The sequence below is a fragment of the Rhea pennata genome, chromosome 2, assembly GCF_028389875.1.
Source record: "Rhea pennata isolate bPtePen1 chromosome 2, bPtePen1.pri, whole genome shotgun sequence".
NCBI lineage: Eukaryota > Metazoa > Chordata > Aves > Rheiformes > Rheidae > Rhea > Rhea pennata.
The window spans coordinates 122196020-122215960 of NC_084664.1; the positions used below are offsets into that span (position 1 = coordinate 122196020).

A 19941-nucleotide genomic window follows, 5' to 3' on the forward strand; every position below is an offset into this window, starting at 1 on the left:
TTTTCTGGCTTGAAATACCGTGGCTCAAAACAGGAACATAGGCAGCTAAACTTTTGTGTGTTTGCCACTTTGTTGTAAGTGTTGTAAGTTGTATCTCCCCAGATATATATGAACTATATAATTATAACTACCCTGTATGTAAAGTTCAGAGTGACTGCTAAAACATGCTTTTGCCAGCCTGCTAGGCAAATAAACATCATGGCTACATTTTCACTAGCAAATTAAACAGTAGAAAGTCTACTCTCCAGCCCTGAGGTCAAGCGGTATGGTTTGAACATATTCATACTGTTATACTCTCTGAGCCCCAAAAGAAAGGCAGCCATGCCCAAAGTGCCTAATGAAAAGTGTCCCTAGGCTGGTCTAATTCACAAAGCATGCCCCAAAACTAGGAGAGCATTAGTTAGTCCTGACCAAAAGCATAACAGGTCCCATTCTAACAATTTAACAATATAAATGCTAGCCTACCAATGCCTGCACCCATGTCATGGTACTGTTTAATTGACTAATATAGACATTATTGGGTGTGCAAAACCTCAAGTATATTTGCATGTAGCAGGCCCTTTGATTCATTCAAACAAATAGATTAGGATAGGAAAATTTTATTTAGCACATCCAAACCTTTTGTTGAAATTTCAGTTGAAGAACACAGTTCTTTCATATCACAATTTTTAAAATGAATTGAGTATTTCTGTCCATTAAGTATTTTCTCCTTTTTATTTAATACATCTACTTTTACTGTTTTATTATTAATGGAATCTTGGCTTGTGTTTGATTAACCCACTTTTTCATGTCTACTATTCACAGCTAAACAAGCACTAACCAGTTCAGTCACAATGAAAAAAAATTATATACACATCTAAAACAATAATATTAAGATGACAACTAAAATAGGAAATAAAAAATGAATCTGTGCAGTTAAAAGATCTAAAAATAATATCAACTTCTATACATATTTCTCAGACTGCAGTACCCACAGTTACAGTTGTATGCTGCAGTGAGAACAGTATTACTTTCTGAATCATGAAAGAAAAGTCATGAGAAACACCTGCAGTAGTGGCTGCTGAGGGAATAATCTCCTTTATCATCCTGAGATATTGAATGTGCAAGTGTCCTAACAATTTGTCTAGTGCATAAAAAGGATGGAAGGAGGAAAGGAGGGATTGGAGAGAGAGAGAGAGAAACATTATCACAATGTTTTTTGTTTCAAAATAGATTGCTGTGCAATGACTGAAGCCTGATTCGTGGACATTTTGTACTCTTGCCCAGAGCCCTGAGGAGGGGAAGGTAATGGAGTTTCAGGAGTTGCTGAAAAAGAATTCAGAGACAATTATGAATGATTATATTCTGTCTTAATTTGCATGCACATATACATGCTAATGCCCCCAAACTAAGTTCTTTTACATTTGTTGTGTTAGGTAAATAGGTCATTTGAATTATCAGAATTCTTAGTTTATTAAAAACCGTGCATGTGAAACCAATGATAAAATCAGAATGGTGACACACTTTAAAAACTAAATTAAATTTAAGTCAAGCTTCTTGTTTAACATGTTTATATGCATATGCTTTTAGTGCACAATTATTTTAATACTAAGAATGACAATGAAATAATTCTACAAGCATTGACAAGCCACCATTTTAATTAATATATTTAAATGTAACAGTGAAATGTTATGACAGAAGGCTAACCTGCAATTACTTACAAATCTGTTCTGCATGTACAGGAGCAGACATTGAACTTATGAGGACAGTTTGGCCAGTTAATGGATCCTGGGCTAAGTGAGGATGTACTGGATGATGTAGATGACTGGCATCATTAGAAGTACCTGCAAAAATAACATGAGCACATATCAATTCAAAATAGCACGTTGCTGTCAGCAAATTATACTGCAGTAATTACATTTCTCTAGAGCAAATATTTTGATTGGTAATTTGAATAATTGCCTCTGGGTATTCATTAAACAATTTAACCAGACTTCAACCATATTAAGTAGTGTGTTTATTTTCATTGCTTTGACTGCATTAATATGGGATTTCATGAAATATTTGTATGGATTCTTCAGTCTGCCTAGGGAACTGTATGTCTAGGTAACCAGCAATGTCTTAGAAATGCACAGCACAAGTTGAGGACGTAGGAGTGAGGAAACAATGAGTAGCCAGGACTAGAGAGCTTTAATCAACAATTATGTGACTCCAAAGCTCAGTCAACTGGCCAGTGGTTGCAATGCTTACATCATGATTCCCTCAGTTCCCCAATATGGTAAATTTAACATAATATGATAAATTAAAAAAGTTGTTAACTTACCTCCCAGTAACATTTCCTGAAGTAAACTGTCAATTTTAACAATTCCAAATAGTTTGACAAGTTGTATTTGCTCAATCATTTGCCAAGTGATGCTCTGGAGTGTAGGCAATAGAAGCAGAAGTTCTCCAAACCTTCCTCGGGAGTCATACTGACGGTCATTGATGTAATCCTCTAAACTGATCTGGACTTGGAATCTCATGTTCTTAATCTTGATTGGATTACTCAGGCCCTTCGCATCTTAATAATTAGAAAAGAATCAGGTCAAAACATGTTATGATTTGGGAGGATCATCTTAGGTTTCTTTTACTTTTCTTTTTCTCGTTTTTCCATCCAGCTAGATACTAGGCAATGTGAGTAATGCTACATCAACAATAATTATTTTCATTGTAATCACATGCACAATAATTCTGAAAGATGTTTTGGAAAATATACCTGGATCAAAAAACACAATTGCTTTCAAGCAAGCATACTCATTGTCATCTATTTGAATTTCCTGGAAAGGTCGAACTAGTTCATCCAGAATCCGATTTGCTACTCGGCTGATCTCCACTTCAGAACTGTTGCGATGGATTATGTAATTGTTACCTTGAAGAGAAAAAATATGAGAGAGAACAATATTCAGATTGTTATCTCATAAACATTTAGATGTAAAGTGATGAAGCACATTTTCAAAAGCATGTTTCATTTTACATAATCAAAATTGTTGAACATCATTATTTTTTTCATGCAATAACTCTCTTTCATACCATGTAAAACTGTTATTTTGAAAATACAGTATATGGGCAAAATACATTTCTCAACATAAAAATAAACTGTGCATATGAATATGTTACCATGTCCTGATTAGTCTATAGGACTGAGATCACTATTTGAATGCACAAACACAGATGAAGTAGGCCTTCATGCCTAGGTAAAAGATACATAGCATTAAACTGATTTTAAATTTCTTCTTCCCTTATAAAAATAATATGTCCTAGGATAATTGACTAGAATCTGTCACTGGACAAAGAAGCTTTCCTTCAGAAAAGATGTCAGTAAGGTGTTTTTCTAACATGCTTCTGTTACTCCTAATAAAGTTTAGAAGCACCACAAAATTTTCAGTAAAGAATGAATTTTCCCTGCTAATTTCATTTTAAATTTTCATTTTGGTGTGATATCATCATGGCATCTTTATTCTACATCTGTCTACTGGGAAAGCAACAGAGTTTCTAAAAGCCACAAAACAGTTCTCAAGAAGAAAAGTCAATAATAATGTTAAAAGAATTCATGCCAAAATGACTCATGAGCTATACAGATGTCTACCTCTGAGTTCCAGAAATAAGCCTTAGTACCTCATATTGTTTCTTCTGGTAGTATATATTTACCTTGGTGATGCTGACTATAAATATCTTGTTATTAATCGCTCATTATTTTCCCTTACTGTGTGTTAGTCCCAATAAAACCATAAACATTTCTTTTTTTTCTTTTTTGCAAATTCTGTCAATAAAACTGCATCTAAGGAAAGAACTAGATAAAAAAAAATCTTTAAATTTTTTAAGTTGAAAAGATTGATGATGCAAGTAAAATCTCCAGAATAAGCCTTTCCTGTCCCTTCAATATTATAGTACGTGTAAAAGTAAATTCAAGTTGATTTAGAGCTATGAAAAGGCAGATCTGAAAAGGAAGTAGAACTAGCAGGGGAGACTAGCACTGTACCACAGTACAAGTGAAGAAACTAGTCTGAGTCCATATTCTGCATACTCTTGGCTTGGATCAAAGATCCTGTCCAAGAAGACCTACACACTTTCTCACATGACAGCCAAAGTAGTGCGTATGTTTAATCAAAACCTTTTTGGCAGGGTACATTCAGACTGACAGAGTACTGTCAGGCAGTGCTAGCAAAAGACTGGTTAAGCATCCATCATGCTGCTATGCACACAGGCACACATCTCATCACATGACTGCATCTCCGTTGCACGAACATCCTCCGTGTGGCGGTGACCCCTTCTATGGACAGGCACGCTCTCAGCCTGGTACCGCGGTGCCATGCATGTGCACAGCGCTCACATGGCTGGGGCTCGTGTGCTGTTTCTGTTATGGTCACATGGGGATCGGCAAGGGACAGAGAGTTACAGGGAACTGTACCCGAACAGTTCTTCCACTCTGCAGCCTCTTCTGCGGCAATGACAGAAGGGCTTGTGGGAAAGAGTCAGATGAACATTTTTCACCAAGACTGAACTCAGCACATGAGCCACAGGTTGACTGTTCCCCTCTTAAATGAAGGTTTCTCATTTATTTTTAATGTGAGAAAGGTGCCATAGAAGATGCTAACATAAGGAGACATTTTGCCAAGAACGATCCAATGAACCTTTTCCAGTCTGCATCCACAGGAAACTGTCCATCTGCTTTTGCTGAAACACAGCATATGACATGATGTCATTAATAACTATTTAACATCCACAGAATGCATTGCTTTGGTTATGCCAGAACAGTTGTCCCACTTACATGATTACATGGTTGCTAGCATAATATACTATCATTATTACTAATTAAAACAAAACCAATATTTACCTAAAAGTAAAATGTCTTTATACCCCATGGACCGTTTTGCTGCTCCAAGCAACAGGTGTTCCCCAGCATGTGCTCTTAGCAGGGCAACCTTAGAAGAAAACAGCACGTTCATTAGAGGATAAAACACTAAGTTCCAACTGGGACAAGAGAAATGAGTGTGTATGTTACAGTGAACATAAAGGGAATAATATAAGTGAATGTAAAAACTTTCTCTTTGTAACACTGTATTAATAGTACAGTAAAATTAAATTGTCATACTTTGTCGCTTCTACCATTTGGTCTAGACTTTAAACATACAGCCTTGCAAAGCACTTTTCAATAAATGCAATATTTGCATTTATTTCTTAATGCTTATTTCCTCAACAAAGTTTGTTCTGGAATGGTAAGTTAATACTAAAGTCTCCCGTGGGCTAGAATGAAACATTATGTTAAATTCTGCACTACCAATATTTCATTTTTTTCTCACTTTGAACAAAAACCTGTGATGTTTTTACTTAAAATGTTTTTTTTTCCCCAACAAAGCCAGATATGCTAAATTATCCACAACAGTCAACAAAGAAAAAACTTGATTCATATCAGGAAGGCAGTTGAAAATATGGTCACTAGCTTGCTCTGTCATTTAGTTAGTTCCCTGTGTTTTCAATGTCTTCTTAAAGCTTGCTGACCTCTATTTTATCATGGAACTTCTTTTTTTTTTTTTTTTGGCAAGTATTTCCTAAATTTATAAACTATTCTGTGATTCTGTGATATGTTAAGATTTTTCAACATGAGTTAATTTATCTGTTGTGGCTTGCTTCATGATTTGTGAATCAGGTTGATTTCAAGGTCAGGAATCATTTGCTCAAAACCAGACAGTTTATTGGATAGCTAAATGCATAATGCTTATTAGAAAGAGTTTATCACAAATACAAAAGTATCATTTGTTTTAATTCCTATGTAACAAAGTATCAGGTTTTCTAAGGTACTTAAAGTTTGGAAATATTTCACCATATGTATTCTTTAAACAATATTGATATGTTTTTCAGCCTAAATCGTTAGTTATTTCCTTTTAAGCTTATACATATATTTTTTTTCATTTTTTCTTAAAAAATACAGACACTAACTTTTTCACGAGGCCTGATCGTTTTCCCATTCCTTCATGCCATCTTAGCTTGTAAAAAGAGCAATATTTATTGCTTGCTTTTGTTGCCCTTTTGGAAATCTGACATTTAAAGATCAAGCAATATTTCTTTTACACGAACAATAGATTTTTAATTTGTTCCACTATCCCGAGCTTGGGCACAAATCTTATATTCTATGAATCTGCAAAGGCATCATCAAGATCCTAATCTGAGAGGTCTCCTGTGATCTGAAACATTTCTATATTCTTTAAGAGTGTAAGAGTGAATGATCTAAGCTTGAGTCTCAAAATCATGGGTGATCCAACCTTCTTCACAAGAATTTGCTAAAAAATGAGAGACTGAAGAGACAAAGAGGAGAAATTACACCATGCCATTTAATAGAGTTATTTTCAAGCTGAAAAGGATTTCAGAGCACCCGAATCAGGAGATTCAGAGCCATGAATTAACCTTCTGCCCAGCTGGCTAGTGACAGAACTGCTTACTGCAACACGAAGACAGAGGTTCTGAATGTCTCACTATAATTTACTCTGAAAGCCTGTGAACATTTGGTGTATCACGGAGGTGGTGATATGTCAGACCTCTGTCATAAAAATCCTTAAGAATCTTCAAAGTTAGACTATATTTCTCTCTCTGTTCTTGTTACATGTAATATAATTTTAGTGTATTATATTATATGAAAGATTATTTGCTATAGATTGTCATCAATATATGTTTGGCATTTGCTCAAGATTTTAATGGGTTTTATTTTTTGCAGAAAACATGCTTCAAATTAAATAGCATGCTGACTAAAAACTTACCACAATGAAAGGTGAACATGAAATAAATGTTTTGCAAGGTTGGAAAAAAAGATGTTATTTTTACAGGATTTTTTTTTTTTCATTTTTGCCTCTAGCTTTATATTTCTCTTTCTAAAAAAATACAGAAAGCACAAAGCATTGAAAGACACACTGGTTTGCAGAAGATTTGCTTCCTTATTTTTAACATGCTAGGTCCAATTTGTTAAATTCTATTTTTGTGTGATGGTCTTATTTCAAAGTATTTTTAAAATAGAGGCTTAACACCCAGTTCTATTTGATCTGACAAAAAACCCGAGTGTTTACAAATAATTTTAAATATTGCAAAAATAATAGAACAGTAATTAAAGTTCCCACATTGGTCTCCTTCTATACCTGATCATCCAATGGCAATTCACAGAAGCCTGGAATATATTTAGCCCATTCCACAAGGACCAAAAGTTGTTGCTTCATAGATTCACAGACATCACTAATACCAGCAATTTTCTTAACATTTATGTCAGTGCTAGCACCAGGACTGGAGACTGAGATCTGGCCATGTTGAGAGAGAAAAATGAACAATGTTAAATTTTATATAACTGCATTTTCACTGGTTAACAGTGTATTTGAGAAAAATCACATCAGTAACACATGCAAACTATTGGGAAATTCCTTGACCATGCAAACCATTAGTCTGAATGTAAATTATAAAACTGTATTTATCATTATTATCAGTGCATATTAAACTATGTTAAGATTTTCCACTGCAAGATATTATTTTTAGAGACACCAAAGTTCTCACTATTTTGGGGGTGAGGGAAAGGAAGATTTTTTTTGTTTGCTTTTAAACTGACTGACCTCAGTTTAGAAAAGACTCGTAGGGACTTGCAATAAAGTTAAGGGAAGCAAGAGAGGAGTAGGATATTCTTTCACTGAAAACGTAAGAATAATTAACATCAGAAGGTAAAATAGGGGCTTTTTAATGCCTAGAGAAGAATGATGTGTAGTGATGAAGCAACAATATAGACTGAGGCCTCAGATATTTCTGGGAATGCAGTGAACATAAATGTACATCAGGACACCTGCAATGCATAGTGTTCTGTGAAATAAGAGCATAATATCCTTCAGAGGCTGAAGTTTTGATAAAATTACTGAGCCAAATCCTGAAATTCTTAATGACCTTTCAAGGATACCAGGCTTGTTTTAAGCCAGGCAGGCAGGCAGGAAAGGCAACTTAAGATAAAACCAGGTTTGAGAAGAGAAGGTCACATTACAGTTAGATACATCCTTGCTCTATCATATCAGGGGAAAAAACAAACAAACAAACAAAAAAAAAAACACGTGCAAGGGCCTACAAAACTGAATTTTACCCTACAGACTTTTTAATAAAGTATCCTTAGGAAATGCTGTGGCTTGATTATCCAAAAAAAATAGTTTGGTCTTCCAGTACTGTGTCCCTCCAAACTGCAGGATAGTTGATGCTATTTAGGTTAATTCCTGCCAGATCCTGCTCACTTTCAGATCCATGTTAAATCCCTCCAGTGGAATCCATAGGAAGGCAGCAGGTGAAAAGTCCTCAGACATATAGAAAGGTTATCATGTAGGAAAAGGTTAGAGGTATTGTGACTTTGTAGACAGTGCATTTGTGAAATTCCTGTTGTAATCATCAACTCATTTTTGGCACATATTGTACTGAAAGGAAATTGAAAAAAATGAATATCATTCAGGTAAGTGCTACTAGAATGATTTGGCTTAGAAAACCTGCAGTACAGTAAAAGAGCAAAGAAATTTCACTTTTTTCCAGGAGAGTACGAGGAGTCTTGATCATGATTCAAAAAAACCTACAAAGAGGGTTCTGATAGCACAAGGCTCTCTAATCTATCACAAAAAAACATAGCAAAGTGCACCAACTCGAAGTTAATTCCAGATGGCAAAGAATAGCCAGTTTGTTTAATCATTAGAATTACTGCCTTATGAGCTTAATACATTCTCCATCATTCAATATCTTTTAAGGTATGTATCTTTATAAATTATATCTATAGGACACAGTATGGTCTTTGCTCTGAAATTACTTGGTGAATTTTTTACAGGGATTCATTGGATGACTGACATAGAAGCCCACTATGAACTCCTAGGGTTGCATCACTACACAAGGAGATGAAGCTATGAACATTCATCTTCCTCTTTCTCTACAGTTTTAGCATGTCCCTCTTTTCTTGGGAGCATCGTGGAAGCCGCTGACTTGATGAACATTATGCTGTAGCACTATATCCCTATTCTTCTGAGACCATCAGTGACATACATCTTTGCTGCTGCACAATTCCAGCATGTCCCTTTCATATTTGTGTAATCCTGGAAGCTCCTCTTCAGTCTGTAGTAGAAGAACTCATACAATTTACTCTTGTAAGATATCTTCAGAGACAAAATCATTTATGTCCTCTACTTTCATATGGAAGTTTAAAAAGGGAAAAATGACACCATTTTGCTTATTTCTCACAGCTGAAGGATTTGGCCAGAACGGTGACAAATCTCCTCCAAGTCTCTCCTCATGATTAAACTCAGCCTATAAGCCTACTGACTGAGAGAAAAACATAATTTTAAGACTTTACTTTCCCACCCTGTTAATGTCACCTCTTAGTCCTTGAGGCCAAGACTGTACTTTCATATTTGTTTGGTATATGGAGAACAATTCTCTCCCACCACAATATAACCAAATAATAAGCATACAGCATTTCATATATGCAAGGTGATGTTTTAGGCCAGGAATCTACTGACTTAAATGCTCTTTGCAGCAGGAAAGGCTGAAGAAGTGATTCTGTTTAAGATAGTTCTTATTCCTGAAGCGCATATGTCAGCTGGAGATGATTAAGGGGGTAACACAAAACAAGCACAATAAGCAAGTTCAAAGAATTACTAAGGAGGTAAAAATAGATTCTCTGTAGGTATGAAGAGTAGGAAGGAACATTATGATCATCTAGACAGCCCTGACATATAATATGTGCCACAGAATATCACACAGTAATTCCTGTATCAATTCTTTTAGAGACAGTTCCACCTTGGGAGAGAGGCTGATAAAGCACAAGATTACAAAACACTTGGGGGTTTGTAAATCAGTCAGCATGAAATCATAAAGGTGGCAGTTAAATTCTAAGTAAGTTAGCAAGAGGTGCAAGAATGCAGAATCAATGACCATTATTTATCTGAGTTGCAGAAAAGGACTGGAGACTGTTCCGTTCAGCAGTTGACTGAATAGGGAGGGGAAAAAAAGGGAAAATCAACCTCATATGAGACAAAGAAAATTTAAAAGTGAGATGTGAATAGACTCTGCAGTTGGAACACTTCTGTTTGCCCTACTTATAATGTTGAAGGATATTAAAAATGGGATTTTCAGAAGAATATAAGGAAATGAGTGTCCACACCCCTTTGAAAAGTAATGACTTTGGACAATTTTTCCCTAATGTTTCATGGAAAATTCAACTTTAAGGAATACATAGATGTCACCAGCTGCCTGAGACAGCAACTGATTTAAAAGCAGTAAGATTATAAAGCTTTATTAAGGAAGGTGCCTAGGATATATTGTCCCAGACAAAAGTAGAATTTCTTTATTGACTTTGTTTTAAAAATGTATTCTACTACTCATTCTTCCACCAGGAAGAGGAAGTTGTGGGCATTTTGAAGAAAAATATCCAAGTATTCTCAATAATTATAATTAACACAATGAGAAACTGAAAAATATTTAACTATAGGAAAAACTGTCTTAAAGTCATTAAATAATGCTATGATAGCTCTCAGTACCTGACGGGAGAGTGTCTCAGCTTGTGACAGTGTACTGATAGAGGGAATGTTGCAGCCATCGAAAGTGTTTCTTCTTGTACTTATCCTGTCCCGTTCATTTTGTACAGCTGAAAAAGAATAGTTATCTGATTTATTGATTTGTAGACAGTGCTACACAATATCATGTCCGATATTTACTATATCACTATAGAAATCAAAAAGTATGACATCCAAGAAAGACCTTGTGTTTTTAGGTCCGAGTAAGGAGAAGGAATGACAATAGATATTTATGGTCCTTACCCACATGACAATATTTGCCTGTAAAACTATGTAGAACTGATTATAGATAGATACAGAATAACCAACACTTTTGTGGACTGGCTTTTTTACAACACAACCCCATCTTTCTTCCTTTGAACATGACCACATTCTGTCACTTGCTTGTTTTGCCATTCTGCCCACTTTAATTAATGAGGTTTTGTGTAGAAATAGACATCTCCAGATTGCTGAATAGGTCAAGAGGTACAGCACCACCACCGACAAAATGTCTGAACCGGAGAAACCCTGAAAGGCCTACTCCTGCTTTCTTGTGAGAAACACTGGAACAGAAATGAATGATGAACTTAATCCACTAGTAAGATAATTTTAAGGCTGTAATCTCATGCAGTCCTCAGGGACACTGCATTCCAAGTCTGTTTACAGAATATTAACAAAGTCAAAAAAAGAAAAAAATCAACAAAAAGATACAGGCAGGTAAGTTTTTCCTTATTGGGTCCAAAAATTGTAATTGAAAAGACTGTGGATAAGGAACGAACAAGCAACAAGGCTTGCTTCAGGGAAGGCTTTAATTCAAGGAAGAATTAAAAATAAAATTATCATTCAGATTTTTCTAAAACTTAAATCATGACCAAGGTTAGGCCAAGGGGAAAAAAAAGAAAAGAAACAAAACAAACACAGAATTGTGCTGATCAAAATCTTTTTATTGCACAAGGAATCTCATCATCTTTGGAGAGCACAGCTTTATTTCCAAAGGTATGTTTGTTGTTTTGTGGGAAACAATCTGTATTACAGAATTTAGGAGTAGTACCAAAGGCTTCAATTAAAAAAAAAAAAAAAAAAAAAAAAAAAAAAAAAAACTCTAGGCAGTGAACAGTTTTCAGGGTTTATCTGAACAATGTGCTTACTGTATTCCAGAGCTTCTTAGAACTTTTGCAGAGGATGTTCACTAATGGGCCTTTTATTTAAGTCATAATAATAACAGTTTTGCAGTGATAAACATAAATTGATAAATGTTCATGTAGTGATGAAGCAAAAAACCTTTTTTAGATGAATGGAGAAACAGAAACCGTTCACTTCCAATCTCAGTAGCTAAGTGCTATGTAGATAATTAAAATAAGGTCAGCACTGATTAGCATTAGGAAAATAGCAAGCTATTCTGACAGTCACTAGTGAAAATCTGTAGTGGAATCATTTTCAGAATCATAGGGAAATGTTGAATTTTCTCTTGTTTATGCAGACTGGATTGTCTGTCCTGTGATAGCCTTTTTGTCTATACAGGCTAAAACTACCTTAAATAGAGACTTTACGAGGAAGAGGGATATCTAATGAAAAAGATGTTGAGTAGCCTCCACCAGTTGAAGCATTTTTCACCCTTCCTACAAGAAACAAGCTGAGAATATATCATATATACTATGCTTTGCTTATGCCATGAGACATTTCTTGATGCTGTAGAGAAGCATACATGTCTTTCAACATGTGACAACAACATGCAAGCACTGCCATTTACAGCTCAGTCTCTGGAATTATTTTAGGACTGAGAAGCCTTGAATAAACAGGGCTTGGACACAATGGAAAAGTGGTAGTGGGACTGGAGGAAGCAGAACTGTGCAAATTAGGTTAAAAGTTTTGTACAGGATGTGTATTTTCACTTCATAAACATGTCAGTACTGTGCCCTTGTAATGGTGTTGGCTAACCACAACTTGGGCTGCATTAGCAGGTCCAGGAAAGATTATTTCTCTCTGTTTGGCCCTAACAAGACCACATCTGGAGTACTGTGTGCAGTTTTGGGCCCCCAAGCACATGAAAGACACAGAAAAACTGTGGACAGTCCAGTAGAGGGCAAGAGAGGTAATGGTGGGGCTGGATCACAGGCTGTACAAGGTGAGGTGGAGAGGCATATGTGTTTAGCCAGGAAAGCCAACCAAGGGGATGAGGCATCTCACTGCTGTGGTTTATAGCAAATGGAGCCAGACTCTTCTCGGGTGCACAGTGAAAGGACAAGAGGCAATGGACACTAATTGCAAAAGAGGAATTCCAATTAACTTTAAGGAAAAAATTATTTACCATGACGGTGGTCAAACACTGGAAGAGGCAGCTGGGAGGTTGTGAGATTTCCTTTTTTACAGACTGTCTGAATTAGACTTGATGGGGTCTTGAGCAACCTGACTGGACTTAGAAATTAGCTTTGTTTTGAACAGGGTCCTAGACTAGATGACTTCCAGGTGTTCCTTCTGAGTTAGATTATTCTGTGATTCCAGTTTTTTTTTTAAGTCTATGAAGTTCTGCTTTTTGCAGAAGTTTGAGGGCTCCTGTGGACAACAAGGATCTCCCTTTTCCATCCTATCAGAATGATAACATATATCGAAGATCCTACTGATTCTAATGGCTCAGATACAAAGAGCTTAAATGTGTTCAAGTTGTTCCACAAAAATTAGCCAATCTTTTTCACAGAAATGTGAGTGTAACTATGGTAAGAATATCCCCATGCAAGGACAAAATCTATTTTAGCTTCTCACCAATCAGTAGCAAGAGGTTGCAAGAGAGAGCAAACAGAAGTTTAGTGAAGAAAACCATTTCTGAGTGCTGTTTGAACCAGGTCAGGCTCCCCTTTTCCTCTATATCATAATTGTCAATGAAACAATAGGCCCAGTAAGCCCCCAGATCCCCTGTGATATTCCTACACAGTTTCCTTTGCTATTGCTCTACTCCTGTGATGGTCTGGTCCTCCCACTTTGAGAGGAGGATCACTGTGACATCCATGTTCCTTCATATCTGTCAGGGAGATACGTAAGCAACGATCTTCGTATATTCAAATATTAGTTCCTAATCTAGAAAATTTAAAAGTTAATGTGACTCCTCCACTGACAGTCACCTCCACTATTCTCATTGCTACTTTTCTCTCAGAACCACACTCATTCCTTTGGTTTAAAGACTTCAAACATTAAAGTTGAAGGGAAGAACCAGTAAATTGGCATTGACTGTCATTACGTAGGTAATGACAAACAAAATGCTACCTACAGATTTTAAGTATCAAATAAAAATAAAAATAAAAATTCTACCTTTTGAACATTTCCAGGCATATGGTTAAAAAAATAGGAAAGAAATAGTTTTATTGCCAAGATTAATGGATTAAACAGTTGCAAATTCACTTTGAAACCCTCAGTTTGATAATGTCCATGTTTTACAACAGCTTACCCATCTGAAAATTAGATGAAGCATATTTTATATCAGTAAAATAATTTCTTCATCATGAAGGCACTACAGGTGACTTTTTCACTGAATTATCCTACTTTTTTAAAGAATTTTCATTACATTTTAACACCCACTCAGCTTATTTATCTTTTTATATCAAATAATAAATGACTCCATTACCTTCTTTTTTCATTCCTGCTCGGAAACACTTTTTTAAACGACAATATCGGCACTGATTCCTTTTGTCCTTGTCAACAATACATTGCCGATTGAATCTGTCAGAGAAAAGAAAGGGTAAATATATAAAGTATTAATACAACAGTACCCTGATTATGAAGAAGAAACCAAGTAATACGGCCTGTCAGAATAACGTCTATAACTACGTAATTCCTTCCGTTTTTTCTCTCATTACTTGGTCTTGAGACGTGTTTCCTCTCTCTTCATTTTGCAGGAATATATGTGAAAAGTTTTGGAGTTATGTGTATCATTTACACCTCTATGAGGTGTAACCTATGAGATAGGCTAATAACCAGTTGCATAGAAGAGTATTTAATAAGAAAAAAAAGGAAAAAAACTACAAACAGCAAAAAGAGAGGACAGTCAATGAAAATGATGTTAAACAGCACTGAGAAGCTCTTAGCTGGGAAACTAGTACTTTGACTGGAAAGGTTTACTCTTTGTAAGAGGAACCAATGAACTAACATGTTATCTCATTAAGAAGATAATCTAAACAGGAAGTGAGAGGAAGATTATCTAACAACACATAGAGAATGACACCACAAAAGTTTGCTTCTTCCAGCTCAGAAAAATTTGGGGCCGAATCAAAACTATCCAAGCTCCCATGCACACACACAGGTGCACATCAGGGGAATATGTATGAGACATCTCCCTCCCCTCCATTTGCTTTTGCCCTTTGTGCATGTTTTAGACCTTTAGATGAACAGCAAAATCGATCTATGTTTTCCAGAGCTCCTTTTGGATTCATTACTCAGCGTCTCTCACACCCTTTTAGAGGTATGTCATCCATAGTAAGTCTGTAAGGGAGATACTTCCTTACCGGAGTATTAAGCATGTGAGTATTGAGCAATCAACAAAGAGTGTAGCGAACAAAATTTCTAGCAACAAGGTATTCCTACAAGAAGATTTCTCTTTTATTGATCTATCTAAACTCATAGTAGTATATGTTCTGCATACATTCTGTATCTGTTCCATGCATGGCTTAAAACACACGTCTTATGGACTCTTTGTGCATGCATGAAGCAATCGCCCTGAACACTGCACACTGACCTGCACTGTGGCAATTTGGGCAGTCAGACATCCGGATGTTACCAGACAGCCACTCAGACTGACAGGAGGGAAATGTTCACTAAAAGGAGCAGTGTGTCTTTCAAAGTGGGAAGATGTGCAGATGTAGTTTTTAAACCAAGATTCTTAGAATATGAGATTTTCTTTTCAGAAACTGCCCTCATAAGGAAAAATAGCAAAAAAAAAAAAAAAAAAAAAAGGAATTGTTAGAAAATAATTAGAAATCAAACTTAACACAAAGCCAGTAGTGTCAAAACTTGGGATTTTTTTTCCTTCTTCAGGTGATGCCCTTTGTAATCATAAATAAAAGAGTAAACAACTCCTTGGTGGTGTAATGACATCAGCGGGCATCTGGAAACTGTGACATTAGCATATTTTCCCCAGTGAAACACACCTGAGGATATGTCTCTGTGTAACCATTTTGGATCTATCAAAGATAGCCTAAATATAATTCAGAGCAAAAATAATAGCAAAAAATCTGCCTATCTTCTAGAATTAAGACTTTCAAAAAGTACTATCTTGATCCTAATTTCATTGCTAGCAACTTTTCAATCATCATTTTGCTAACACGTCATACAGGTAAAAAATAAAGATAGCAATTAATCTGACATAGCAATTAATCTGACTCTTGTACGAGAGTAAATACTAATTTAAAATGTTGTATTTAGGAGTGTGTATGATTTTACAGATATTCCAATTCAGCAACTCCATTCATAAACAATCAACTTCAGCAGTCTTGAATGAAAGGAAATGCTTTATCAAAAGCATTGACTAGAATCCTCTAAGAAAAAGCCGAAAATATCCCTATGTATTTATGAATCATCTGAAAAGACATGAAAATGATTTTTGCTTAAATTAATTAATTTAATGCCACAGGGTGAACTTTTTAAATACCTGCATGTATAAACATGACTTTTCCGTATACTGCGCCTGAAGAAACCCTTGCATCCATCACAACTGGAAGCACCATAATGTTTTCCAGTCGCTCTGTCTCCACATATTGCACAGAGACTGCTGACCCCGTTGTCAGCAGCATTCATGTTGACAGCTTCTCCTGAACTGTCTGAAGAGAGAAGAACAACACATGTAGTTATGGATAAGGATTTTGACCACTGCGCCGTGATTAATCTATGCGCTTTTTTCCTGGCCTTTTCTCTCTAAATGCATACTGGCTGGTTAGCACAATTCATGAAGCTCACAGCAACAGATGACTGTCAAAATTCTTTCAGACAGAAAGGGGTTAAAAATTAAAGTGTAACTCTGCACGTATAATTACGTGTATGTTCTTACTAACATGAAGAGGAACTTTGGCATAAAGCACTGTTGGCTGCTTAGCTGGCAAAGCCCTTGTAAATCAAATCTCCTAAGAACTGGCTATAACTGGCAACTGTGATAAAAAGATTCAAATGCATACTTCAACCAAGTACTTTTTACATCATAAAAAGAAAACGGAAAGAACGTTTCTGTGTTATAGCCCACAAAAAAAAAAATATGTTAAGAAGATTGTCTTCGTGTTATTTCCCTGAAGAAACTTTCCAAGGGAACGTTGGTGTAGACTTTATATAAGAAACTATTATCTACATGCAATTAATGCTTAGTCATTGAATACAGTAAACAGAACTGAAGAAATTTGCCTAAAATAAAAACAGATATATTGTTTTATCTCATTTATTCTCCTTTGAGTCACAATGTTTAGCAGATGTATGTTAAAATAAATAATTGCAAAGTAACTGTTTTCTGTGTATACTTTGGTTTCATGAAAGGAAGTCTGTTGCGCTATGTCCTAGACATTTGTAATTAAGCAGTCAGGGAAGAGGAGGAAAGAGGGCCATCTTACTTATTCAAGCAGGCATAAAAAGTTAAGAACATGGTATCCTAAACAAAAGACAAGTTAAAAAGTAAAATTGTGTATAAATATTGTTATTTATATTATAGTAGATCCATCCAAAATGTATTATACAAGCATATAATAACATTTTGATTGTGTCCCAAACCATTTACAATTTAAGTAGAAATCTTTAGACAAAGATAGAAGCAACAATTTTTCCTTTTTTACAGAGACATAGTTGATAGCAATCAGATTAAGGATTGATCAGAAGAAAAAAAGAAAAATATTTAATTCTGTAAGATTTTATTATTTTAAAATTCAGTTTGTTATGCCTAGCAAGTGTTTACAAAAGTACTTTGGCTCTTTTGGAGCTTTTTAAAAAAATTTGTATTATAATGACAGAATAATTTTTTAAATTATGATAGAGGGTGAATGAGTGACAGAGCACTGGAACAGGTTGCCCAGAGAGGTTGTGGAGTCTCCTTCTCTGGAGATATTCAAAATCCACCTGGATGCAACCCTGTCTAACATGCTCTAGGTGACCCTGCTTGAGCAGGGGGATTGGACTAGATGATCTCCAGAGGTCCCTTCCAACCTTACCGAGTCTATGATTCTATGATCTAGATTAAATAATGAAATAGTAATATAAGTTCATAGTAATATAAGTTGTAATAGAATATCAGTAAAACAGTTAGACTGGTTTTATTCTGAAACAGAATGCTAGGAAAATTGATATGATTTTGCAAAGTTCTCTGATTTCAGAAGAATTGCATAATGTGCCTGAATATGTCTTATTAAATATCTCTGAACAGTTCTAATTAATTAAGAGGTTAGAAAAGACACTTATAAAGGTCAGAAGAGTCAGGTCTCAGTTCCAGACTAGTACTGTAGAAAAACAATCTTTCTGTTAATTATCCAGGCAATACTTACTGAACTCCAAAAAGAAAAAAGTTGCATTTAATAACTAATAATTGACTAATTAATCATTTACAAAGAATAATTTAACTAGCTGTATCACCAGCACTACAAACTCTCCTAATCTGTTTTCCCATTTCATGTAATATTAACAGGTCTGAAAGGGTGCTATTCAGCAAAAGCAACAAATGACCGCAAACAGCAGAAAAATCATCAAAAAGTTAGGTAATGCTTGTTGATAGCTTTAAAATCACTTAGGATTTGAAGGTTCATTTTTCTTTCTAAATCAATAATCAAATCTACTTTTCTGTTTACTAAGTGTGCTGTAAAGTAGTATCAGCTATTCAAATAAAACTTCAAGATCCAACAATAAAAACTAACTGGGGTTCTATATGGCAGGCACTGAGAGTAATCATTATTCTGATCAAAGACAATATATGGAAATGCAGGTACCAAGTATTTTTCCTGCAAATCAGTAAAAATTTCTTCTGCCTTTAAAAATAATCTACACACAATAATAGACTTAAGAATTATACTTTATGATATAATAAAACAAATTTTGAAGTAGAATAGAAGATTAGAAAAGTCATTTCTGAGAAGTTTAATTCTCTAGCTAATTTTCTTCTCTTTAATAAATTGAAATTTTTGTCAGTACTCAATGATTGTAAAATGAAAGAGTGCACTTCCTGTGTGAGGCACAATTTTTAAAATTCAATTCCTAAAAAAAATCATTGCATTAAAAGGTTCCACCTTAAGTTAAAAAGTTACATTAGCCAAATGCCAATAGTTTTTCTCAGCTAAACATTAGCCTGTAGAAAGCCAAAGAGTTTTAAAAAAGAAACACTCTAGTTTGTATATACACATATCTAGAAAGGCTAGATTAACATTTAAATAAATAAAATATTAGTCAAATAATTACAAACTAGAAATCAAGAAGCAAGACTTAATTTCCTCACAAGTCTCTGGATAATTTTGTCCTGTCCTTCTGAACGTTGTATATGAAATATACTTTCAGGTCCAAACTGTCAATACTAGTTATTCATTTGTCTTACAGTAAATAAAACAACTGCTGAATACACCATTTTCTTCTTTTGATTAACTGACTGATGACAGTACAGTGCAGTTACTTTATTAGATATAACTTCTCTTTTATTTTCCTTAATGTAAAAGAAGTATAATGTTCTTAACTTAGAGTTAGTGACGAAGTGTAAAAAAACAGATTTGTAGTTTGAAAACAACCCCCAAATGTGCCATTCATAAAACATTTAACTAGCACCTTATAACTTGTATACTATAACTTCCTTTTTTCTGTTAACTCGCTTGCTTTTGCATCATGGAGTAGAACTCACCATTGCCATTATACAGAATCTGCATAGTTTCGAACTCCAGTGCAGTGTACGTTGGGTCTAAAACTTCACTGTAGTTTGCCATTTCCATGTCTAACATTGGTTCCGAGAGCCTCATCATTGAATGCAAAAACAGTAAAAAAGCTGCTCAAATGTACAAGCGTTCCATTCTGTTTCACAGTGATTGATAATCCAAAGTTAACTATAACTGTGTCACTTACGTGCTGCAATGGGAGGAGCTGCAAAACTGCTTCTGCATGCTATATTCTGCTTGTATTTTTTTTCTTTTATAATACAGTGCAACCCTTCTGATAATCCTGGAATGCTTTCTGGAATAACCTTATCAGGAACTGTGCTGGCTCCAGTTCTTGAGTGAACTCAAGCATGTCCAGGAAGCTTCCTGTGTCTTATCCTCTACTACATACTTTGTGTGAATGTGTGGTGTAAAAGGTCCTAAACCCACCACTCTGGTGGTTTCCTGAAATGAGAACTGTATTTTCCTGTGTCATTTTGCTCTCCCTCTTCAGAGCAGTAAGAAAATGTGATACAAGTATG

General features: G+C 35.2%; 1 protein-coding gene across 2 annotated transcripts; it reads right to left on the bottom strand.

Moving 5' to 3' along the window:
* Positions 1–1186: 1186 nt before the first annotated feature.
* Positions 1187–19507, bottom strand: HNF4G (hepatocyte nuclear factor 4 gamma). Of its 2 annotated transcripts, none has more exons than XM_062568174.1 (10): positions 19390–19507; positions 16192–16360; positions 14173–14267; positions 10542–10648; positions 7143–7298; positions 4853–4940; positions 2735–2887; positions 2303–2539; positions 1701–1823; positions 1187–1305 (listed from the first exon to the last, which is right to left on the bottom strand). In XM_062568174.1, exons 1-10 carry the CDS (start codon positions 19505–19507, stop codon positions 1187–1189), a joined length of 1365 nt encoding a protein of 454 aa, XP_062424158.1. The 2 variants fall into 2 exon arrangements, with proteins under 2 accessions (XP_062424158.1, XP_062424159.1); XM_062568175.1 differs by having other exon boundaries at positions 16192–16356; positions 19386–19504.
* Between the last annotated feature and the right edge of the window lie 434 nt (positions 19508–19941).